The 25,060-nt window shown below is 40.2% G+C and overlaps 1 protein-coding gene across 2 annotated transcripts in view; it reads left to right on the top strand.

The window, feature by feature from the left end:
- Positions 1-76: 76 nt before the first annotated feature.
- Positions 77-25,060, top strand: part of UTP4 (UTP4 small subunit processome component) — a 30,196-nt gene continuing 5,212 nt past the window's right edge. Inside the window, exons 1-14 of one of the 2 annotated variants that reach the window (XM_029925834.1) lie at positions 77-154; positions 1,276-1,436; positions 4,651-4,842; positions 5,968-6,052; positions 7,797-7,886; positions 10,540-10,751; positions 16,479-16,650; positions 16,769-16,860; positions 17,995-18,091; positions 18,831-18,895; positions 20,393-20,515; positions 20,899-21,055; positions 23,109-23,215; positions 24,335-24,430. In XM_029925834.1, coding sequence (XP_029781694.1) covers positions 1,278-1,436; positions 4,651-4,842; positions 5,968-6,052; positions 7,797-7,886; positions 10,540-10,751; positions 16,479-16,650; positions 16,769-16,860; positions 17,995-18,091; positions 18,831-18,895; positions 20,393-20,515; positions 20,899-21,055; positions 23,109-23,215; positions 24,335-24,430 — 1,647 coding nt within the window. In that variant the 5' untranslated portion in view covers positions 77-154; positions 1,276-1,277. The remainder of the gene's footprint in view (positions 155-1,275; positions 1,437-4,650; positions 4,843-5,967; positions 6,053-7,796; positions 7,887-10,539; positions 10,752-16,478; positions 16,651-16,768; positions 16,861-17,994; positions 18,092-18,830; positions 18,896-20,392; positions 20,516-20,898; positions 21,056-23,108; positions 23,216-24,334; positions 24,431-25,060) is intronic. The other variant, XM_029925835.1, reaches the window with a different exon arrangement.

The raw sequence follows: 25,060 nt of genomic DNA, 5'->3' as shown, positions 1-25,060 counted from the left end.
CCAACGGGCGACAACCGAACCTCCCGCCGCCGTCGCCGCCGCCGCGAGCACTGCCTGCGCACTTCCGGCCTTGCGCCGCGAGCACTTCCGGGGCAGAGCACGCGAGCGCGCGCGCACGTGGGGCCGGGGTGGAGAGAGACTAGCCCCTCCGTAGGTGAGTTGAGGAAGGGGTATGTTTAGCAGCGGGAGAGAAAGGAATTTCAGGGGGTGCGGCCTGCTCTTGGCCGAGGCCGGCGGAGTTCGCTGTTCCCCGCGTGCGGTGGCCGGGCGGGTGCTACTCCGTAGATTCCCAGAGAGGGAAGGGGCTGCGGAGTTCTAGCGCGCACTTCAGACGCCCTTAGCTGTGCTGGGCCCGGCGGAACGCGCCTGTTCTGCCCGCGCGTTCCTAACCTTGAAGGAAGACGAGTGCGAGGCGAACCCGGAGCCGGCCCCTATCTTCGCCGAGTGTGTTTGTTTGCGGCGGTGGGGAGGGGATAGGTGACAGATGCAAGACCAAGTCCTGGCTCTTCCTTTCTTGAGGAGCTCTGGATTCTGCTTGCCCCGTGAGCCCCACTGCCAGCCACTACCTTAGCTGAGTCTGTAATTTGGAAACTTAGCGTGCTATAAAGTTAGAAGAGTTCGCTAACAAGCAGATTACTAGTCTCCCTTCTTCCTGTCAGCTAAGAGAGGAATTCTGGAGCTGTGGAGTAGGACCCAGAGTCCTGCATTTTTAAAAACCATTCTTCCATATGGTTCTGATGCAGGAAATTCTGCGGACCGGACTTTGAGAGACTGATTTAGGCTGTCAATATTTCTTGCTTCTTGCAGGTGTTAGTGGTGTTTACCAGGAGTATTTTAGTTTCTGCTTCAAATACAACGGTCAGCTCGATGTGCCTCCCTCCCTTCCTTCCTTAAAGTGGGCACTCCCGGTTAGAGAATGAGGTTATGCTCAGTTTTTGTCATTCCTCTTTCCCAGAGTACTCTCTTCAGGGATTCGGCAGGATTGTTAGTAATCTGGGGGATGCTTTGTGTGTTGATCTTTTCATTTTTTTACTGAAGCATCCTGAGCTTCTGGAGGTAGTTTGATGGATTCTTTGGGGGGATATGTGTGAAAGCATCATTGGTTAGATATTCAGAAGTGAATCTCAGTGAGGTAAAGTTGGACTCCTTCATCCAGGAGGGTGATAATAATACGTGTAATATACTGCTGTTAACAATAATAGGGAATGATGCATGTGATACACTGTTATTAACGTTTAACAATAATGACTCTTGTTCCTCTCCCCTCCCCCTCAGGAATGGGTGAATTTAAGGTCCATCGAGTACGTTTCTTTAATTATGTTCCATCAGGGATCCGCTGCGTGGCTTACAATAACCAGTCAAACAGATTGGCTGTTTCACGAACAGATGGCACTGTGGAAATTTATAACTTGTCAGCAAACTACTTTCAGGAAAAAGTAAGTCATTTGGAAGCCTGATTTGGTATTGCTGAGTTTTTTTCTTATTAAGTTAAATTCTACATTTTGTATGTCTTTCGCATTCAAGGAGATCAAAAGAAAGTGACTGCACTCTCCTTGGAGTTATTTAGAACTGCATAACATGTGTAGCAAATATGCAGTCTCTTGTCTGAGCTCAGAGTTTTGATCTGTAACATTGGTTAGAAAGATACCACCTAGGAATTATGGTGGCCCACTGTCTGTTGGAAACTGAGGTTTGCTGGATCTTTTGGGCACAACAGAAAGGGAAATTGTCAAGATCCATTGCTTTATAATCAGCCTCTTGTACCACTGCAGCTTTGGTAAAGTGGCATTCCCTGCTGGGGTTGTCAGTACCCATTTCATTGTCATTTCGTAAGAAACAATGAAACCTTTCTTTCTTTTCTTAAGTTTTTTAATTTCTTTTTTTTTGAGAGAGAAAGAGCAAAGGCACGCACAGGGGAGGGTCAGAGAGCAGAGAGACTCCCAAGCACTCTATCTCGCAAACCCTGAGATCATGATCTGAGCTGAAATCAAAAGTCAGGCACTTAACTGACTGAGCCACCCAGGTGTCCAGAAACATTTTAATATCAAACTTTTTTGGTGACATGATGGTAGGAAGATGGATTTCTAAGTTCATGTGTCTCAGAGAATGTAGACTGAAATGCCTATAATTGGGAGTAAAAGTACAAAATACTGTTTGAGTGTATGCAGGAGCTATTAAAGCAGCATATTTTTCAAAGGTGCTGATTACTGATTTCAGGTGCAACAAAATAATTCATTTCACATTTATTGAGTGTGTGTTTCTCTAAGCACTGAATGGATGCCTATGAATGGATAGATGGATAAATGAATGAATTTAGTGACCTGCAGCCTAGTACTTGGAATTAAGATACCCTTGAGTGATGAGCGGCAAGTATTAGGCATTATGACAAATGTCAGAGGCCCTATGTTGAAGGAGCTCAAAGTCCAGTGGGGAAATAGAAGTATAGAGTTTCCAAACACTAGGTAAATTTTATGATAAAGCTAAGTACCGGAGCACCTGGGTGCCTCAGTCTGTTTACATCAGACTCTTGATTTTAGCTCAGGTCAGGATCTCTCAGTTTGTGGGATCAAGCCCCACATTGGGCTCCGCACTAACAGTGTGGAACCTGCTTGGGGTTTTCACACTCCCTCTCTCTCTGCCCCGTCCCTGCTCTTGCACACACATGTGTGCTCTCACTTTCAAAATGAATAAATAAACTTAAAAAAAAAAAAAGCTAAGCACAGACCTAGAATCTTAGCAGAGAGGTGCTTTACTCTGATGATGTGGGTTTAGGACTCCTGGAAAGGGATGACTTATTGAGTTGACTCCTGAAGAACTAATAAGAGTTAAAAAAAAATTGGGGTGCCTGGATGAGTCAGTGAGTTAAGCGTTCGACTTTTGATTTTGGCTCAGTTCATGATCTGAGGGTTCACAAGATCGAACCCTGCCATGGGTTCCATGATGACAGCATGGAGCCTGCTTAGGAGTCTCTCTCCTCTTTCTGGCCCTCGCCTGTGCATGCAGTCTTTCTCTCTCTCTAAATAAATAAACTTAAAAAGAAAGTTTAAAAATTGCTGATTACCACAAATAGGTCACATTCTGTACTATGAAAAATGTGCTATGCTCTGGTACCTGCTTGTTGGCATCCTGTGATTTTTTTTCTTGTGATTTATGATAATTGTAATTACATAATAGTTTGTATATTTGTTTAATATTTTTCTTCCCCACTAAACTTCAAATTTTATGAAAACAGGAACCATGTCAGTGATAATTGATGACTTTTCCCAGGATTTAGCAAGTGCCTAGTATAAAGCCACTCCTGAGTTAATATTTATTTAGTGAATATGTCAGTCATTCTTTACTGAGTATCTCCTGTTTTCTTCTCTCATTCATTCTTTTTTCAGCAATAATTAATCTAGTCTTTTGCTTTTTCAATAGTACCTTCCCTGCTATTGTTAATCACACTCAGAACAAGAAAAAATTGTATCTGTTAGAGTGTAAAAAGTAGGAACTTGGAATAAGAATTAAAATGTTCTCTTCACATTTGACTGTGGCACTTTGGGCAAACCACTTAACCCACAAATACTTGTGTCATTTCAAGTAAAGAGAAGAAAAAAGTGTACCTATCCAGTCCCTTTTCTGCTGAGCAGATATAAGAATAAAATGTCTTGGGGCGCCTGCCTGGATGGCTCAGTCAGTTGAACTTTGAGCTTTGGCTCAGGTCATGATCTCATGGTTTGTGAGTTCAAGCTCCACATTGGGCTCTGCACTGACAGTGCAGAGCCTGCTTAGGATTCTTTGTCTCCCTCCCTCTCTGCCCCTCTCCTGCTTGTTCTCTCTCTCTCAAAATAAATAAAACCTTAAATAAAATGTAAAAAAAGAATCTTTAGAAAAACAAAGAAATCTGAGACTTGAATGAGAAGTTGTAGTGACCTCTATCTTTTTTTTTTTTAATAATTTCTATACCCAGTGTGGGGGGCAGATCCATAACCCTTAGTTCAGGAGTCATGTGTTTTTCTGACTGAGCCAGCTGGGCATCCCCATTTTATTTTTGAAAAAACTCTAGGTAAAATTGACACAATAAATAGCATGTTTTTAAAGTACATATGTTAAGGGGCAGCTGGGTGGCTCAGTTGGTTAAGCATCTGACTCTTGAGTTTGGCCCAGGTCATGATCTCACAGTTCACGAGTTTGATTTCCTCATCAGGTTCTGTGCTGACAATGGAGAGCCTGCTTGGAATTCTCTCTTCCCCTACCATGTGTGCACGTGCTCTCTCTCTCTCTCTCTCTCTGAAAATTACTAAACTTGAAAAAACTTATTTAAATTATATACATTGATAACTTTGACATAATGTATATTTGAAACCATTATCCAATCAAGATAGTTAGACTGGTGTTTTAAAAATTGCATATATCAAATACAGTTGGATACAAACTTTATTCTATTGCAAAGGTTTTGCAGGACAAGTCCTAGAAAAAGGAAACCAACTGTATAGGTAATTAAAATTAAAAAATGAAAATATTAATAGACATAGTATTCTGGTAAAACAAGACCCTATGTTAGTCATTTCTAGGCAAGTGTTTTAATTTTCATGATATTGCCTGTGACCACTCAGTGCTGCTAGCTGATAAGTTCATGGTAGGTTGACATGTTACGGTGTTTTTTTTTAGTTTTTTCCAGGTCATGAGTCTCGAGGTACAGAAGCTCTGTGTTGGGCAAAAGGACAGCGACTCTTTAGTGCTGGACTCAATGGAGAGATTATCGAGTATGATTTGCAGGCATTAAACATCAAGTATGCCATAGATGCCTTTGGAGGACCCATTTGGAGCATGGCTGTCAGTCCCTGTGGCTCTCAACTTTTGGTCAGTAAGCAACTATTGGTAATTTATAGCAACAATTCTCTTGTGCTCACTTAAACATTCTTCCCTGTTTACCAGAGAGTAAAGTTACGTTATATTATGACATGTAGCAACTCCATTCTGAAGTGGATTCCAGCAGTGGCAGTACAAGATTGGAGTTGATATTGGGGATTAAAAATTTCTTGTCCTGGGGCAGCTGGGTCGGTTAAGCGTCTGACTCTTGATTTCAGCTCAGGTCATGATCTCATAGTTTGTGAGCTTGAGCCTTGCATCAGGTTCTGTGCTGACAGCTTGAATCCTGCTTAGGATCTTTCCTCTCTCTCTGCCCCTTCCCCACTTGTGCTTTCTCTCAAAAACCAAACAAACAAAACTTTAAAAATCTCTTGTCTTTTTGCATCCTTTCTACTGCTACTTTGGACCTTGTTTATTCATTTATGAAATGAGAGGGTTCGTTTGGTTCAGAATTTCTCAAACTAGTTGGAATTGGGAGATGTGGAGGTTGGTTTTGTTGTATTATGCTTTACGTTTTATAAATTTCAGACTATGTCACATTAATATGAAATTCTTTCATGGATTGAGAACACACTAACGTTCGTTAAAATTTCCGAGAAGTCCTTCCACAGGGAGCTTGTGGAACTGTTTTGCCACAATATCTCAAAAATTGTTTGAGTACTGACTAAGAAGACTACCTGTCCCACCGCACATAGACTTATTAAAATGGGTGCTTCCAGAGGTTTCATTTTTCTGGGATAAGTCTATGATTCTTGTTTGATTTGCACTGATTTCTACAAATCTTGATGTGTCTTCATTTACTTTGTATACTTACTGGGTGTTTTATTTAGGCTTTGGGTTTCTAGCAGAGATGTGCTGTGAAATCCTACTTCTGTTCCATGTCCTGTACAGGAATTAGGCCACTGATCAGCCTGTTTTCTGGCTAGGATGTGAAGGTTGCCAAGAATACACTGCCAGTTTCTTCATACCAGTAATTTTTTTTTCCTCTCACAAACTATTATTCTCTTTCACAGCAAGTGATAGGTTTAGATAAGAAATGTTTATATTTGTAAATATATATGTATATTTAGTTTTATAAAATGCTTATCTTCTCTGTTTTCTATTTTTCTGTAATAGGTTGGCTGTGAAGACGGATCTGTGAAGCTATTACAAATCACCCCAGACAAAATCCAGTTTGAAAGAAATTTTGATCGGCAGAAAAGTAAGGGTCATTTTGGTGGGGGCAGTGAGTAGCTTCAACAAGAAGTTATGTTTCTGTGCCACTGGGGATGGGCTGTTTTCCTGTGGGTCCAGGTAATGTTTTCTCTCCACGCGAACGTCGTCGGAGTAGAGGATACGTGCTCGAAGCCATCCTCCCCTCAGGCTTTCTCTGTCACATTCCGCAGTGGTGGTGGCCTGCTTAAGTAATGTAGTAAACTAGAAATCCAGGGTAGGAGAGCTAATGCTTCTGTGTAAGTTACCTTGTTCTCACTTTTTTTTTTTTGAAGTTTGAACAGTGTGCATAAAGTCTAAAAGAATTTTTTAAATAGTTGTCCATGTTCCACCTCGTTGACACTTCTAGAGCAGGGATTGGCAAACTATTTCTGTAAAAACAGGAGATAGTAAATATTTTAGGTCTTGTAGGCCATATGCTTTGTCAGCACTCTTGTCACATAAAAGTAGGCATAGATAATACTTAAAGAGTTGGATATGGCTGTGCTTTGGTAATATTAAAACAGTTGGTGGGCTTGATTGGGCCTTTGAGCCATAGCTTGCAGACTCTTCTAGAAAATAGTAACTGTCCCATGTGTTCAGTGTCTGGTAGTCCTATTTATCATCTGCTAATCAGAATCCCTTTTGTTTTTAATGCCGTTTGGATGTTCTTTTTTTCTAGTTTTTCTCTTCTTTAAGGAAAATAAATATTTTATTCTTTACTTAAAATATTTTTAAGTAATCTCCACACCCAACATGGGGCTCAAACATACAACCCTGAAATCAAGAGTTGTATGCTCCACCAACTAAGCCAGCCAGTCTTGGTTTTTTGTTTTTTCGTTTGTGATTTTTTTTTTAGGTTTATTTATTTATTGTAAGAGAGAGAGTGGGCTAGGGAGGTACAGAGAGAGAGAATCCCCAGTAGGCTCCACACTGTCAGTACAGAGCCCAGTGTGGGGCTTGAACCCGCAAACGGCAAGATAATGACCTGAGACAAAATCAGGCATCAACGTTGAATTGACTGAGCCACCCAGGTATCCCTTGGATTTTTTTTTTTTTTAATTGTAAAAGTGATAGAATGCTTATTCAAAATTCATGTGCTTAGCCAAGTGTGAAAGAGGAAATAAGTATCTCCTTCTACTCTGTAGGCGGCATTTTAGAAATGATCTTTTAGATATGTTTTGTATATTCGTATAAATGAATACACAGGAATGCATGTGCTTGGTTTTTCACTTGGTGTATCACGGACATCCTTCCATGTCAGTCATGCCAGTTTGCATGTATTCCATTTGATGGTGTTCCCTAATTTATTTAACCAAGGTCCTATTGATAGATGTGAATTTTTTTTTTCACTACTACAACCAGGGCAGCGATGAGTATTCCAGTATACGTTTTTTTTTAACACTCCTGCAAGTATTTCTCCTTGATTAAGTCCCAGTGCAAGTGCTGAGCCAAATATGCACATTTAAATGTTGTTATGTTCCTAACAGGTCACCCTCAAACGGTTGTGTTTCTTTATACTCCCATCAGCCATTTCTACATTATTAAAGTGATACTAAATACTTCATTATGGATTCCAGGGCAGAGTTGATCCTCATCTGTTACAAAACAGTTCTTCAGCAGAGTGCAGTAGATGAGAGCTAAGAGTGTAAAACACCAGACCTGTAGGCAATTGTCAAAGGAGAACTCAGTTACCCTTTACTGTTTATTTATGTGTATGTCCTTTTCTTTTTTTTTATTGTGCAACTCCCAAGGTCGCATCCTGAGTCTCAGCTGGCATCCCTCTGGTACCCACATTGCAGCTGGCTCCATAGACTACATTAGTGTGTTTGATGTCAAATCAGGTGACTGTTTTTCTCAGTTCATTTGGGGTATGGGTCTTGATTCACATTGCTAGTTCCCAAAAGCTTAAGCCCTTGTGCTTTTACTGACTTCTAGGGCCTGACCTGTCTTTAACCTTCTGAGATGTTAGCCATGAATTTCATTCCTTTCTTGGATTGCTACTGCTGCTTTGGGGGAATCCTGTTTCTTCAGTCAGGTGCATATTTTTTATCTAATAAGAATTCATATGAAAATTTACCCTGGAGCAATGATCACCCTATGAATGATCAGTTAAAACACTTATGTATACCACACCTTGGTAAAAGTAAGTGTCTCTCTGAAGAACACTAGGTCTTGGCAGCATAACTGGTGAGACGTGAGGTCAGAAAGGTAGAGAACCATATACTTTCTCTGTTCTTGGCCTGAAAAATTGCATTGTGGAATCCTTCAGGTTTCCACTGAGACTGAGTTCGGCTTGTTAGAGAGGCCCATCTATACTCCCATCTAAGATGGGAAGTAAAACGGGTCAGGTTTCTCTCATTTTTCTTTTTTCTTCATGCTTAAGCCAATTTTTTATTGTCTGTTATACACATATAGTCAAAGAAGAACTCCTTGAGGCTTGTTACAAAGAACAAGGAGTCCCCCCATCCCTTCTCTCACTCTTCAGAGGCAACCACCTGTAGCTCTTAGCCAATTCTTTGATGTTTACCTTCACATATATAAATGTATGTTTATACATTTTCTCATCAGATTCTTCCAGCTGTATAAATTGGGCTCATATAGATCTGATTTTCATTCTACCACTTTTAAATATATATATATATATATATTGATGTTTATTTGAGAGTGAGAGAGCGCATAAGCAGGGGAGGGGCAGAGAGAGAGGGAGACAGAAAATACAAAGCAGGCTCTGTGCTGAAGGCAGCGAGCCCGATGTGGAGCTCAAACTCATGAACCTTGAGATCATGACGTGTGTTGAAATCAGATGTTTAACCAACTGAGCCATGCAGGTACCCCACCACTTTTATCTTCTTGAATGATTCTCTCCCAGAGTCGCCCTTTTTTTTTAAGCTTATTTATTTATTTTGTAAAAGAGAGAATGTGTGTGTGTGTGCAGAGGTGGGGCAGAGAAAGGACCCCAAGCAGGCTCCATGCTGTCAGCACAGAGCTCACTCATGATGTGGGATGACCTGAGCCGAAATCACGAGTGGGACACTCAACCCACTGATCCCCCCAGGTGCCCCTTCCCCTCTTATTTTCATCTCTTTGACTTTTTATTGTTTCCTGAAAGTTTTTCTTTATCATTTATTGATTGATTTTGAAGATTTTATTTTTAGGTACTCTCTGTACCCAATGTGGGGCTCCAACTCAGAACCCTGAGATTGAGGGCTGCGCGCTCTACTGGCTGAACCAGTCAGGCACCCTTTGTCTTTATCTTTCAATCCTGTTACTGAGTTTTTCATTTTCTGACTTTTCTAAAGTTCTGTTTGATTTCCTGGGTGTTCTTTTTTAAATAGGGCTTTTTTTGTTTGTTTCCTTATATACTACCTTCTCTTTCTAAGGCTATTCAGGATGATATCTGTCACGTGTTCTTCACCTTGTCTCTGGTATTTATTTTCTTCTGGCAGTCTCTCGGGTCTCTGCCTTTCATGGTAAGGTTTTTTGGGGTGGGGTTTTTTTGTTTTTTGTTTTTTTTTTTAAACCTGTCTGGTGATTGCTTTCCTCACCGCAGGAGTGGAGCTTACTGCTCGTAGGCTCCACTGAAGAATGATCTGACTGGACCATTAGTTTGGGAACCTCTAAAGAGATTGGCTTTTTAAATCATCTTTCTCGTGCTGGTCATATTTCCCAGAAGTATCTTTTTTTAATTCTCCAGCTTGATGATAATAAGTCTTTCCGTCTACATTCTGAGAAGAAAACTGGTGTTCTCAACATTCAGTTAGTAACATTTCACTTTATTTTCCATACAGTAATCCTACCCTCAGTTGTTCCCAGTATCTCTCTTTAGAGAGTAAGTCTCTAGTTTTGTTTGAGGTGGAGTTGGGAAGTTGCTGGCTTTTTCGTTAGAGGATAGGTATCTAATGGATGTTTCAGTTTCATAAACATACTTTCAACCTAATTTCTCCTTTTGCTCTTTAACTTCTGTTTCCAGAGTTTTGGGGGTCAGCAGTTCCCAAGTCTTCTGAGGATTTCATGGTATAAGTCAAGTGGCTTCTTGGCTTTCCCCACTGTTGATTTGGGACATACTACTTTTAGAACTCTGCTGCGTCATATACCATTCCATGTGTGCTTTTTGAATTCCCCAAATTTTGTCAACTGTTTTATTCTCCCCCTTTCCCATGGGGTTTTAGAAAAGAGCCAAGTGTCACGTGTACTGCAGTTAAGCAGTTTTAAGTGAAGTCTCCAATGTCTCTTTCCATTTCACCTCTCCCTCCCACCCCTCAACCCCCCCGCAAGTTTCTGTCTCCAGCTACCTCTCCCACCTCTCCCCTACAATCTTTAGGTAACCATTTTGGTGTTCTGAGACTGAGTTCACCATAAATACTACAAATACTATTTACTGGCTGTTTGTGGTATGTGCTGAGGCAGCTGACTTAATAGATGCCTACCACAGGCGGGTTTTGAAGACAAAAGAAGTTAAGTACCATTCAAATTTGGGCTTTTCTTATTTTTCAGGGAGTGCTGTTCATAAGATGCTGGTGGATAGGCAGTACATGGGTGTGTCTAAGCGGAAGTGTATCATATGGGGCGTGGCCTTTCTGTCTGATGGCACTGTCATAAGTGTGGACTCTGCTGGGAAGGTGCAGTTCTGGGACTCAGCCACTGGGACACTGGTGAAGAACCATCTCATTGCAAATGCTGACGTGCAGTCTATTGCGGTATCTGATGTGAGTATGGTCCCTGCTTTAAACAGTTCCTATACCACCTGGGGGATGATTAGAGAAGACCCATATCAGCAATATGACACAAACATGGTCCCTGATCCTCAGTGCTGTGTTGCAGGAAGACGAGTTTAGGAAAATGCATCTGAAATCCACATAATTTCTTTGAACCCTCTTACTCTCCTAAAAACTAGTTAGAGAATATTCTCTAGATTAGGTAGCAGAGAGGTTTTCTTCAGACCCTCCCCACTCACAGTTAATCCAGTCTGATTTAGATAGGCCACAAGTATCCTAGAAGAATCTTAAGAAGTGCTGTTTTCCTCTTTGTGCAATTCTTTTCCTGCTTCCTATCTTGGGAAATTAGGAGGTAATTTTATAGTGATTTTGAAAATACTAAATTTTTCGTATTTAAGTAAGACTTAAGGAGACTTGTGTTAAACAAGTGTGACTCTTCCCTTTTTGTAACATGAATTCCTAATCAGAAATCTTTGGGTAATTTAGCAGTGGGGCATGGAAAGTGACTTTAGATTTTCGACTAGATCCTTTGTCTTCTTAGCTTGAGGCTTGTTTGCTGTCTTAAGCGTGCACATGTAATATCTAGTGTAGAGATCACTCATGCTTGCTTTTCTTGCTTGTAAGTTTTTTCTATCCCACTTAACAGGTTTTCCATGAGACCATTTTGATGGGTCTTAAAGCTCTGTTAAATATTTAGATGTCACATAAAAGTATAATGAAGAACAAGTTGATATGAGCAGGAGAATTTATCTTTTTAAAATAGAGTTTTACAGGTTGCGTGGGTGACTCAGTCAGTTAAGCATCTGACTTCAGCTTAGGTCATAATCTCATGGTTGGTGGGTTCGAGCCCCACATTGGGCTCTCTGTTGTCAGCACAGAGCCTACTTCAGATCCTCTGTCCCTCTTCCCCACCCCTCCCCCCACTCGCACAAGTGCTCTTTCTCAAAAATAAACATAAAAAAGAGAAATATTAAAAAATAAAAAGATTTAAAAAATAAAAATAATTTTGATCTGACATGGTTGCAATTATTAAACTTAAGACTTAATTTTTAAATTTTGTGCCACTAAAAAATATTTTTAGGGGCATCTGGGTGGCTCAGTTGGTTAAGCATCCGACTTCAGCTCAGGTCATGATCTTGCTGTTTGTGGGTTTGAGCCCTGCATCAGGCTCTGGGCTGACAGCTCAGAGCCTGGAGACTCCTTCGGATTCTGTGTCTCCCTCTCTTTCTGTCCTTCCCCTACTCGTGCTCTGTCTCAAAAATAAACATTAAAATTTCTTTTAAAAATATTTTTGGTGTTTATTTTTTGAAAGAGAGTGGGAGAGGGGCAGAGAGAGATGGAGACATAGAATCTGAAGTAGACTCCAGACTCTAATCTGTCAGCACTGAGCCTGACATGGGGCTCAAACTCACGAACCGAACTATGAGATCATGACCTGAGCTGAAGTTGAATGCTTAACTAACTGAGCCACTCAAGCACCTTGATGCTGTTATAAAGTGTAATTACTCAAATATCCTGCACATGTTTCAAAGACCAAGGAACATAGGAGTATTTGCTACTATGTAACAATTACCAAAATACATTGTTAAGGGGGAAAAGCAGGACTGTATAATATATGAAATAGTACATAGTGTGTTAAGAAAAGGAGAGGCAACTTCTGTATTAGATATTTATATGTTTGATATTCTCAGTATATGTAGTTTTGCGAGTATATATACTTCAAACATTTCTGAAAAGATTTAAAATGCTAATGGCAGGGGCATCTGCGTGGCTCAGTCAGTTTGAGCATCTGACTTCAGCTCCAGTTATGATCTCGTGGTTTGTGAGTTCCAGCCCCACATGGGGCTCTGGGCTGTCAGTGCAAAGCCTGCCTCAGATCCTCTGTCCTCCTGTCTCTCTGCACCTCCCCTTCTCTTCCTCTCTAAAATAAGCAAACCTTTTTTTAAATGCTAATGGTAATTTTTAAAGGGGAAAGTTGGGGCTGGCAGGCAGGAGGCAGGCTTAATTTGTACTGTATACCATTTTGCTATTTGATCTTTCTTTTACCATGTGCCTGTAATTACTGTGTTGCGTTAAATGTTAGATACAAATGATTGTAAGACATGCCATAATTTTGTTATCATGAGATAGAAAAAGCTCTGCCAATTAAACTATGACAGTGCTTTTTTTTAATATGTAAAATTTGTATTTTGTAAGCCTGTGATACAGACTATTATGATATAAACGGACACAATGTTTCTTTAAACCTAGAATTATATTTTCCTTATTGAAGAGCTCCTTGAGACCTAAGCATACATTTTTATTATATTACTCTTGTGCATATGTAACAAGGAAAGTATAAATGAAATAAAGTGAATAGGTTTTCCCAAAACGTCTTCACACATACAGACAGACTCTGAATCACCTTTCACCTCCGCCATCAGGGTCCATGTTTCCCACATATGCCTCCCAGCCCTCCATGGTGTTGATAGATGATGCTCCGCTGTAGTCCCAAGATTTTCTTTCAGGTTTTTGACAACCAGTCTGCAAGTTGTTATTGTTGTTGTAAGTAGGCTCCACACCCAACTTGGGGCTCAAACTCATGACCCTGAGATCAAGAGTTGCATGCTCAACTGACTAAACCAGCCACGCATTCTGCAAGTTTTGATATTTGCTCTTTATCTGAGGATAGTATATATGCACAAGTTGACAGCTAGAAGATATCATGATTTCAGAGATAGTTAAATGTGGGCAAAAATGTGCCTGAGAGTGAACTGTAGTACTTATTTTTTTATTTTTATTTTTTTAGAGGACAAATGTAATTGTACAAATTCCAGCCCTCCAAATACTCATCACACACTATGGACTAGAGGGTACTTGGTTTTGAACCCCAGCTCTGACACTTAGGCTACTTCAGCAGGCTTCTTTTCTCTAAGCCTCAGATTCTTCCTCTGTGAAAACAGGATGCTAGTAATACATACTTCATAGAGTTTCGGAAGGATTATTTGGGTAGTGCGTGTAAAGTGCTAAGTGCAGTACCTGGCGCAGAGTAAGTGTGGTGTTGGCATTTTGTTTCTTTTTTTTTTTTTTAATGTTTTATTTATTTTGGAGACTGGGAGAGATAGAGCATGAGAGGGGGAGGGGCAGAGAGAGAGGGAGACACAGAATCCAAAGCAGGCTCCAGGCTCTAGGCTCTGAGCTGTCACCACAGAGCCTGATGCGGGGGTCGAACCCACAATTATGGGATCATGACCTGAGCTGAAGTCAGAGGCTTAACCAACTGAGCCACCCAGGCACCCTGGTATTGGCATTTTTGTGTCTTTTTTTGAAGTTAATCCTAATTTCAAGGCTTTACTCCACTATACTTTCTTGCCAGAACAGTTGATTATTTTTAGATATTTTTAATGGATTTTCATTGAGCGAAGACTGAATGGTGGCAGATACCCAGTTCTTTGATCTTCTTAGATGTCTTTCATCCTTATCAAGTAGGCAAGTACTGATTTCTATAGATAATTGTAGGGAAGATTTGCTTACGTTTATAGGTCAGTCTTGAGAGATTCTGTGTGAAACAGTCACCCTGTGATTAAATTAGGACGCTTACACCTTTTTGAGGTCAGCTTTCCCCTTGCTTTGTTCCTTTTGTGCCCTAAGACAGGCCTTTTCTTCTTTCCTTTTCAGTTTTTTTATAATTCCACCTTGGGGAAGATGATGTGGATGAGTTAGAGTTGTCTTTTTGGTCCCTCTCTTTTGGTGGGAATTTGTGCAAAGTGCCACCCCCCTTTTATATATAAATGAACTGTTTAGTTGGATGTGGAGGATAATGTCTGAGTTCCTAAGCTGCTCAATATCTCCGCTTTTCCTTGGATAATGGTTTTCAAATAGTAGCCTTAGAGCAGGTGAGGGAGAGTCTGGCTTGGGTTAACTTACATACTGTCCTTCACATATGCGTTCCTTCTCACCATCATGTGCCTGTAATTACCTCAAAGAGAGCGGGCACAAGATTAAGGTGATATGGTGTGCCCAGAGCAAAGGCTTTGAGGGCAGATGGCCATGTGTCTTTGTCATATCTCTAGACCTCTTGAAGTTCCAGTTTCCTTACCTGTGTAAAGAGCTATTAAATGATGATTAGGTGGGGAGGGGGGAGATAAAATCATTACTCATACAAACATGAAACGGAAATGTCCGAGATTTTCTGTAACTCATTAATGAGGAAACCAGTAAGATGTTATGAGCAGTTCAAAGGACGATTTCACATAAAGAGAGGTTTATACAGCCATGAGGAATGCTGAAATGAATTTACAAATTGTTGCAAGGCCCAGTGTCCACAGAGCAGTTAGCAGTTGGGTTCCATCAGGAAAACTTACTTTGCCTCACTCTCAGTACTACAGTTTACAGGGTTGTAAACTGGCTGCAAGACAAAGTGCTCCCTAGACAAGGATAGCAGTACTTGTTTTGCTCATTTCAAAGACATTCACAGTTAATCCTCGTATGGCAAAGAGTCACTTAACCAAGTTACTCAAGGACCAGAGATTATATGACGTATATATAGTTCCTAGCACAGCGGGTGTGTAGTTGATCCAGCTTTAAAAATTGTGAACGTACTGAGACCTTTTAAAACAGTGTTCAACATCCTGGTGAGAGAGAGCCTAAAACTGAGGACCAGGCACTTGGGTCTTTGTGTGATACTGAGCAGGCTGCTTGACTCCCTCCTCAACCCACCTCTCTTCATCCCTAGAAAGAAAGCAGTGAGCTTCAGGGTTTTGACTATGGTTTTGCAATTTTTCTTCCAACAGTCCCAGTACTTTTTTTTTTTTTAATCATTTATGTACATAACAAAATATGCCATTTTAACCATTATTAAGTATAATTCATTGACATTAAGTATATTCACAGTGTTCTGCAGCCATCACCTCTGTCCATTTTCAGAACTTTATCACACAGAAACTGTACCCATTAAAAAATAACTCCTTATTTCTCCCTTTTCCCAGGCCCTTTTATCCTTTATTCTACTCTCTATCCCTATGAATTTGCTATTCTGGGTACCCCATTTAAGTGGAGTCATATACTTGTCCTCGTCTGGGTTATTTTACCTAGCATTATGTTTTCGAAGTTCATCCATGTTAATATCAGAATTTTCATCCCTTGTTAAGGCTGAATAATACTTCATTATTTGTTTGCTTATTCATCTTTTGATGTGTATTTGGGTTTTCATCTTTTGGTTTTTGTAAATAATGCTGCTATGGACATTGGCATACATGTATCTAAGTCTTTGTTTACAATTTTTTTAATATAGTTTATTGTCAAATTGGTTTCCATATAACACCCAGTGCTCTTCCCCACGGTGCCCTCCTCCATGACCATCACCCCCCCCTTCCCCCTCTCCCCTTTCAGCCCTCAGGTTGCCAAATTTTTTGATATGTTTTTGTTACTATTAAATTTACTCCTAGGTGATTTTTGTTGTTTTTTTTAATGGGGTCTAGTTTGTATATTTGAAAGCACTATAACAGTTTGAGATATACATTGTTAATTTTGTCAGTAGAGGGCACATTATTACCTGTGTATGAGCTTGCTCCTCTAATGGAATTGTTAGCTTCTGGAGTAAAAAGACCCCATAATCTACCTTCCACTTTTGAGCATAGGTTTTCCCGTAAGCTGTTTAGACAGAAAACCTCAGGGAATATTTTTCAAACTGGGCCCTGTTTTGCTCAAATGTACCTCCCTAATGATTTAATTTCTCAGCAAGAAGACAGTTTCGTGGTGGGCACAGCCGAGGGGACAGTATTCCATTTTCAGCTGGTCTCTGTGACTTCCAGCAGCAGTGAGAAGCAGTGGGTGCGGACAAAGCCATTCCAGCATCACACACACGACGTTCGGGCTGTGGCCCACAGCCCGACGGCACTGATATCTGGAGGTGGGTTGCACTCTCTGCCAGGCTGCTGCTTTACCCAGCTCTGGTTATTTTCATGTGGGACTTTTTTTTTTTTTTTTTAATTCTGCTGCCTTCCCTTCCCTTCCCACTCCCACCGTAGGCACTGACACCCACTTAGTCATCCGTCCTCTCATGGAGAAGGTGGAGGTTAAGAATTACGATGCTGCCCTCCGAAAAATCACTTTTCCCCATGTAAGTACTACCCTCTTGCCCCCACCGTTTCTCTGTCCAATAAGACTGAGTACAGCTAATGCTTACTGGGCAAATCTGTAGGACTTGTGTAGTTACCTACCTGCTTCGTACTTCTGTTTGTGAGGTAAGCGTCCCGTAAAAACATTTACAGGGACCAAGAGATTTATAGCAACACTCCTAGTTCACTTTCTGGGGAAATCATTCCCTCTTCCAAATAGTTGTGGTTTAGGGTTTTTTGGGTTTGTTTTGTTTTGTTTTGTTTTTTAAGGCTAAACTCTATCATTCTGCGTGGGAGCACAAAAATCCAGGCTTCTTATGTTCCTTTCTAAGTAAAAGGACATCTTCCTAGGCTAGAAACCCTTCTGCCTACTACCTGCTTCTACATTCCAATCAACCAGTAAACCTTACTGAGTCTACCCCCTCATCGTCTTATGAATCTAGTCATTTCTCTTTACACTGCTATTATTCTGGTTTGAATAAGTGTCTTTTCTCAACTGGATTCACCTGCTAATGATCTCCTTTTAGTTACGTTTGCACCATTTCAGCCGTTTCTCCATTGATCTGTTTAAAAAACAACTTTGCTCATCATTCCATGCTTAAAAGCCTTTGATTGGTCCTTCAGGATAAAGACCTAATGCCTTAGCGTGGCTTCTGAAACCTGTTATGGTCTGGCCCTAGTCCTCCAGCATCTTCTCTCCCTTCTCCTGTTAGACACATGCTGCACCTCATCCGCACCCCCACCCAGTTAGTGTGCTGAAAACCTGTTTTTATTCCCTGTAATGCTGTCTTACCTTTGAATTATTCCACCTGGCATCCCTCTGCTTGGAACGTCCTACCCTACCTTTTTTTTTTTTGCCTGATTTGTCTTTACTAATGAGCCTCATCTGGGCTCCTAGCTTTATGAGGCTAGATTAGATAGCCTTTCTCCTTTTTGTCATTACATGCTGTGCTTAGCCTGTTAAAATTCTTAACACGCTGGGTGCAACTGCCTGTTTAATTCTTGTCAACCCTTTTAGAACATAAGCTTGAGAGCAGTAGCTATGTTTTAGGATGTGTTAGGATGTTGCTGCTGTATCTAGTACTGAGGCAATAAATAACCCTGCTTATTTATCACTTTTCAATTCTTGGATACAGCGACGTCTCATTTCCTGTTCGAAAAAGAGGCACCTTCTCCTTTTCCAGTTTGCTCATCACTTGGAACTTTGGCGACTGGGATCCACAGTGGCAACAGGTACAATGGAAGAAAGTCTTTACCACTAAAATGACTAGAGAGAGAAGCAAGGGATTAGAATTGCAGTTGAAATTCTGCTTGTGGAAAAAAGGAAGTAGTTTTTTCTGTCTTTGGCAACTTATGGTTTTCCCACCCATGGGACAGAGCAAAGGAGTTGTTCAGATTGTTAGAATCGTTAGCAGGTTACTGGTAAAGTTTGTGATTCTATAAGGTGCCCAGTAGGGTATAGTGGAGGTGAGAGTGCCCTGGGAGCAAAACAGCTGCTGAAAATGACAAGATTTAGTATTGGGTGGTGACAGCCCTGCATGAAAAAGAAGGTCACATGGATCTTACTGGGGTAATAGCCTAGTGGCTTTTTGTATGACCTACTGAGAAAATGTTTGGGTTCTGTTCTTTTATAGTAAATGAGAGGTTTTTTGCTTTAGGTTCCAAAATGAGCAAATGAAGTTGAAGTTGAGGCCACACAAACCCCACTCCCACCCTCAATGCTTCACTGTGTGCTGTAGCTTTGGACAATTAGTGATCTATCATGGGCCAAATCTGAGGCGCTTCCATAGAAGCTAAGAAAGTACTCACTGCTTCCCTCTTTAAGCCCAGAAAACTGGGCTTATTATGTCCGACATTTATTTTTATTTCCAGTAGTAGAAGTTTCATTCTACCCAGGAATGACTTTTCAGAAGAAAAATGTACAAATAATATTTCTTTGAGAAGAAAAACTCTGGGAAATTTCTTGTTCCAGGAAAGAATGGGGATACCCTTCCACTTTCTAAAGATGCAGATCATTTGCTGCACCTCAAGGCAAAGGTAAAGAAGTTTTACCTGTGTGTTCAGGCTCTGAAAGTTTTCTTGTTCTGAATTTTGAGAGTTACTTAGTTGACATAAAACTATGAAATCTTCAATTATTTGAGTGAAGTACTGTGTCATCAGAATTGGGTTTCCTATGATTATAAGTAAGGCATTCAGAATTTATTGGATGAATACAGGAAATTGATGTGGGTTTTTTATTATTATTATTATGCAAATAATGTGTATTTTTATAAAATTATAATGGTAGAAGTATACAATGAAAAATGAGCCTCTTCCTCACCAGAATTCTGGTCCCACTCTCCAGAGATAATCACTGCCAATAGTTTCTTACATGTCCTTCCAGAAAAGATTTCCACCCATGTATGCATGTGGATATCCTTTCTTTCTACAGTAGTGAGAATATAACATGCAAACTGCTTTGTGACTTTCTTTTAAATGTCTATTTTTTTTCCAAGTTGTTTGGTTGGGGTTTTTTTGTGTGTGTAATCTGTATACCCATCTTGGGGCTTGATCTCATGACCATGAGTTCAAGAGTCATATGTTCTTCCAACTGAGCGGTCCAGGTGCCCCTAAATGTCCTTATTTTATTTTATTTATTTATTATTTTTTTTAATGTTTATTTTTTGAGAGAGACCGAGCATGGGCAGGGGAAGAGCAGAGAGAGAGGGAGACACAGAATCTGAAATAGGCTCCAGGCTGAGCTGTCAGCACAGAGTCCGATGTGGGGCTTAAACTCACGAACCATGAGATCATGACCTGAGCTGAGGTCAGAAGCTTAACCGACTGAGCTACCTAGGTGCTCCTGTCCTTATTTTAATTTACACAAATATTTGTAAGTACAGTTTTACTATAAAGAATCCATACACTTTTCATAGTTTATATTCTTGAGTGACTCTTAAAATTGTAGCCCACTCTCCTGGAATAATTAATTGATTAGCTGCATCTCCTTCCAGGTATTTTTCTGTGTGACAAGAGTGTATGTGTGTGTATTTATGCATACATACATATTTTTAGATACTTTGTGAGTTTTTGAAATTATAGAAATGTTACATTGAACTTTTCCTTTGTTTTTCAGATTTTTTTGCATACTATTTCTAACAGGTTGTTAGGCAGGTATCATAGACAAAATGAAACAAAACCCAGAAAATTAGTTTTCCGAGTCACCTGGCCTCCAAAGCCTTACTGTATGAATGCTTTTCTTCTCACATTTCTAGTTAGGATTTAGTATGAAGTGATCTTTAAAGTACACAAAGAACTGAGGTAAGGTTACAGTATTCATAGACCTCTGTTCTTGTTTTTGGAAATCAGGCCACACCTTTCAGGTGCTGTACCTCTGAAATAATCCTAGTGACGCATACCATATGAGTGTCAAGATTATGTGTAGGTATTTGTGGTTTTGTCCAGAGTGGCCATGGCTTGAGGATTTGTATCACAGTGAACCTTGACATAATGAAGTTTTTCGTGAATATTCATCTTGATTCCTAACATTACCAGGGTCCTGAGAACATTATTTGCAGCTGTATCTCCCCATGCGGAAGTTGGATAGCTTATTCTACAACCTCTCGTTTTTTTCTCTATCGGTTGAATTATGAACGTGACAACTTAAGCCTCCAAAGGGTAAGTGATAACCTAATATCTGGTTGAACAAGAAGAAATTTCTTAAGTGTGTGAGTTTTGTGTGAACTGGAACATACTGGATGTGAATCATGAATAGCTATTTGGAGAGGGCTGTTATAAAACAGTATTTTATTTCCATTTTGAGTTGATTATGTTTTTGGAGGCAGAGGGAAATGCCAGAAAGTGGCAGTTAAGATTGGGCTTTTGAAGAGATGAAAGGGGGAATGGAAAGGTTACAAAAGACATGTTAGTGTTCCTTGATCAGTTGGCTTTCTTAGCTACAGGAAGCATTAATGTCATTTAAGCCTGCCTGTAATTATGTTTGATGGATTCTAGATCTCACTTCTCTCTCTCACTGATTTTTACTATTGGTTCATCCCAAGGTTTCCAAAATGCCAGCATTCCTTCGCTCTGCTCTTCAGATTTTGTTTTCTGAAGATTCAACAAAGCTCTTTGTGGCATCAAATCAAGGGTCCCTACATATCATTCGGCTTTTGGAAGGAAGCTTCAAGCACCTGCATACTTTCCAGCCTCAGTCAGGTGGGAACTTGGTAACTGGCCAAGGAAGAGAGTTGTCAGTCTGTGGTGTATCTTTTTTTTTCTTTTAAACCTCATTCATTGTTGGGGCTCCCTAATTCTGTTCTCCACCCTATAAATACTCACATGTTTGCAATTTAAAGTAGGAGGAGATATCTGGCAAGTGAAAACCCTTGATGAGATCTGAAATGTTCCTTACACCTACTCTTTTCTCTCTGGATTTTTGATTCCTTATTTGGGGCCAGAAATTTCATCACTCTTCTTAGAGTTTTCTTAGCAAAGCAAGAAGAAAGTTAAAAATCATCTGTAATCCTGACACCCAGAAGTAACTGCCATTAATATTTTTGTATAACTTGTGGTTTGTTTTAATTTTTTAAATGTTCATTAATTTTTGAAGGAGAGAAAGTATGTGTGTGTGTGTGTGTGTGTGTGTGTGTGTGTGTGTGAGTGGGGGAGGGGATGAGAGAGGGAAACACAGAATCTGAAGCAGCCTCAGGCTCTGAGCTGTCAGCACAAAATAAATGACAGTGTATTTTGAGTACCTGTATATGTTTTCATTAAAAAACTTAGATTCTGGGGGCACCTGGGTGTTCCAGTTGGTTAACCGTCCAACTTTGGCTCAGGTCATGCTCTTGCAGTTTATGGGTTTGAGCCCCGCATCAGGTTCTGTGCTGACAGCTGAGAGCCTGGAGCCTGTTTTGGATTCTGTGTCTCCCTCTCTCTCTGCCCCTCCCTGGCTCATGCTCTGTCTCTGTCTCAAAAAAAAAAAAAAAAGGTTAAAAACAACAACAATAACAAAAAACCTTAGACTTTGTGTTTTGCATTTAGCATCCCTTAAAATTAGGCTCTGCATTATAGATACTACTTTGTTCCTCCTCTTCCATCTCTTGTCCTCTTATAGTCAAGCTGGTTTCTTTACAGCCCTCAAACCTGTGTATTCCTCTGCTCACCACTTCGCTCATGCTGTTCTTCGTCTTTTTCTACCTCACCCATCCTTTAGCATCTGGTTTATATCTTGTTGTAAAGCTTTTTAATCCTTCGGGGGTGTTGTATGCAGCACATATTTTGGCATATAACATTACTGATTTTTAACCCACGAGTCATCATTTTGCCAGATTGGTTTAAAATCCCTTGACGACAAAGATGTCTCATATGTGCCCATGCTCCCTTAGTGCTAAATATACAGCAGGTACCCAATAAATTAAAGATATGTTTCAGCCCTTTTGAGTTTGCTGTTTGTTCTTAGCTTTAAGGACAGTTTAATGATTAAAAACCATTTGGTACAGCATGAGTAGCTCAGTCAGTTAAGTGTCCTACTTCAGCTCAGGTCATGATCTCATGGTTCGTGAGTTCGAGCCCCATGTTGGGCTCTGTGCTAACAGCTTAGGGCCTAGAGCCTGCTTCAGATTCTGTGTCTCCCTCTCTCTCTGACCCTCCCCTGCTCACATTCTCTCTCTCTCTCTCTCTCTCTCAAAAATAAATACACATTTAAAAAAATCTTTTTTAATCATTTGGTAGGGAAGGAGTTTGAAACCATTAAAATACAGACCTTAGGTAGCTGTCCTCTTGATTTTCCATTTCTGTAGTGGGCAATGTCTCACTTATGCTTGAGCAACTGATGCCTTCAGGTTTATCTCTGGCTCCTCTTTACATGAAGGCTAATTAAATGAAAATAGTAGACTAACATGTAGGACTTACTTGCAAAACTATCAAGGAATTATCAATCGTAATTTAAAAATCTTGGGACACCTTGGTGGCTTAGTCTTAAGGTTAAGCACCTAACTTCGGCTCAGGTCATCATCTCATGGTTCGTGAGTTAGAGTCCCTGCATGAGCGGTGGAGAGCCTGCCAGGGATTCTTTCTCTCCGTTGTTCTCTGCCCCTATCTCAACTTGCGCTCTCTCTCAAAAATAAATAAACTTAAAAAAAATTTCTCCCACTTTAAAAAAATAATAGTTAAATAAGTATAAGTCGTAATTGACTTTTGCCACCATATTCAGGCCAGGGCTGGCTGTGGACACAGAATTCAAAGATTAACTGTTGTTCTATGTGCACAGGGACAGTGGAGTCCATGTGTCTTTTAGCAGTCAGTCCAGATGGGAATTGGCTAGCTGCATCAGGTACCAGTGCTGGAGTCCATGTGTACAACGTAAAACATCTAAAGGTAAGCATAGGTTTTAGAAGTAGGAAACAGGAGGCCGTGCAGTTAAAAGACTCAAGGCAGGGGCGCCTGGGTGGCTCAGTTGTTAAGCGTCCGACTTCGGCTCAGGTCATGATCTCATGGTTCGTGGGTTTGAGCCCCGGGTCAGACTCTGTGCTGACAGCTCAGAGCCTAGAGCCTGCTTCAGATTCTGTGTCTCCCTCTCTCTCTGCCGCTCCCCCACTCATGCTGAGTTTCTTTCTCTCAGTCTCAACAATAAATAAAAGCATTTAAAAAAATTTTTTAAAGACTCAAGGCAGATTGGTATGACCTAGGGAATGACTGGACTTTTTTTTTTTTTTTAAACTAAGAATTTTTCCTGTTTTGTTTGGAGCCCAAAAACTCTAATCTGCAACATTAAAGTCAGTCAGTTGGAACAGTGAAAACACTCTTGTACAAAATTTTAAAATTAAGGATTTATGGATGATGAATTCACATCCAGGTTATTTCTACATTATGATGGGGAAAATTCTGATTTACCCAGATGAATAGTTGCAGGTAGTAACACTCCCTTTTAACAGCTTGCCTTGTAATCTCAAGGTATTTTTAAATTAAACAGAAGTTTGACAGAGGAATAACAGGAAAATACTTTCCGTTTATCAGTAATGATCTTGTCGACAGTTCACACATTGAGTTACTAATGGTCCCTTACAAGTTTTCATCTTCATCATAAAAACCAGTTAAGAGCTACCCAAAACTTGGCAGTAAGCATCGAAAGTTTATAGAATACCAAACTGCAACATTTAGTGAGTTTGCCTGTTAACTGCATAACTTAATCTTTATGATATTGTGGAAGGGGCATGTACTGCTCCTTGAGGACGCTTTGCCTGACACAGTATACTGGTGCACATATCTTGTAACTGTACAGAAATGTCCATGTCAAGGCATTAATTTCTTTTAAATTTAGTGTAGAGCTACAGATTCCTTGTTCAAAGATGGTTTTATGAACAATTCATATAGATAAGAGATAGCACCAAAACCTTTACTCTGAAGTTTTCTGCAAATGCTGTCAGTTTTGTAAGCATTAAATGTCGTGGGTTTTTGTTTTTTTTTTTTTTTTTAATGTCTGTTACTTGTTCTCAGCTCCACTGCACGGTACCTGCCTATAATTTCCCTGTGACTGCTCTGGCTATCGCCCCCAGTACCAACAACCTTGTCATTGCTCATTCTGACCAGCAGGTAAGAGATCCCAGAGCTTTCCAGTTCCTTTCTACTGGATAATAACTAAGAAGGTAAGATACTGACAATTTTGGAAGAGTTTTTAAAGTACTGGATAGGGGTGCCTGGGTGACTCAGTTGGTTGAGCATCCAACTTCAGCTCAGGTCATGATCTCACAGTTCATGGGTTTGAACTGACAGCTAGCTAGCTCAGAGCCTGGAGCCTGCTTCCGATTCAGTGTGTCCCTCTCTCTCTGCCCCTCCCCTGCTCATGATCTGTCTCTCAAAAATAAATAAATGTTAAAAAAAAATTTTTTTTAAGTATTGGATAATATATAGATAGTTTTCTCCTGTATGAAGTAAAACTTCTTGTATAGCCTGGGTACATTATAGGCCTGTAATATTCTTTGGCTTGATGAGCATGTTGGAATGATGAACACTGAGATTATAAAGAAATACAGGAAAAAAAATAAAAAATAAAAAAAATAAAGAAATACAGGAAAGAGGAGCAATTTTTAAGGACTCGTTTTACTGATTGTTTTTAGACTAGAGATGATATAAACCCAGGTGTTAGACTGGGTATAGGATGGAATAAGGTCCTAAGAGTTGAAATGACTAAAAGATCATGTATTTCACCTTCAGTTTTGAAAT

This window comes from Suricata suricatta, chromosome 16, assembly GCF_006229205.1.
Source record: "Suricata suricatta isolate VVHF042 chromosome 16, meerkat_22Aug2017_6uvM2_HiC, whole genome shotgun sequence".
Classification (NCBI taxonomy): Eukaryota; Metazoa; Chordata; class Mammalia; order Carnivora; family Herpestidae; genus Suricata; species Suricata suricatta.
Note: the sequence above shows the minus strand (reverse complement) of the source record. Positions and strands in the feature narration are given on the sequence as shown.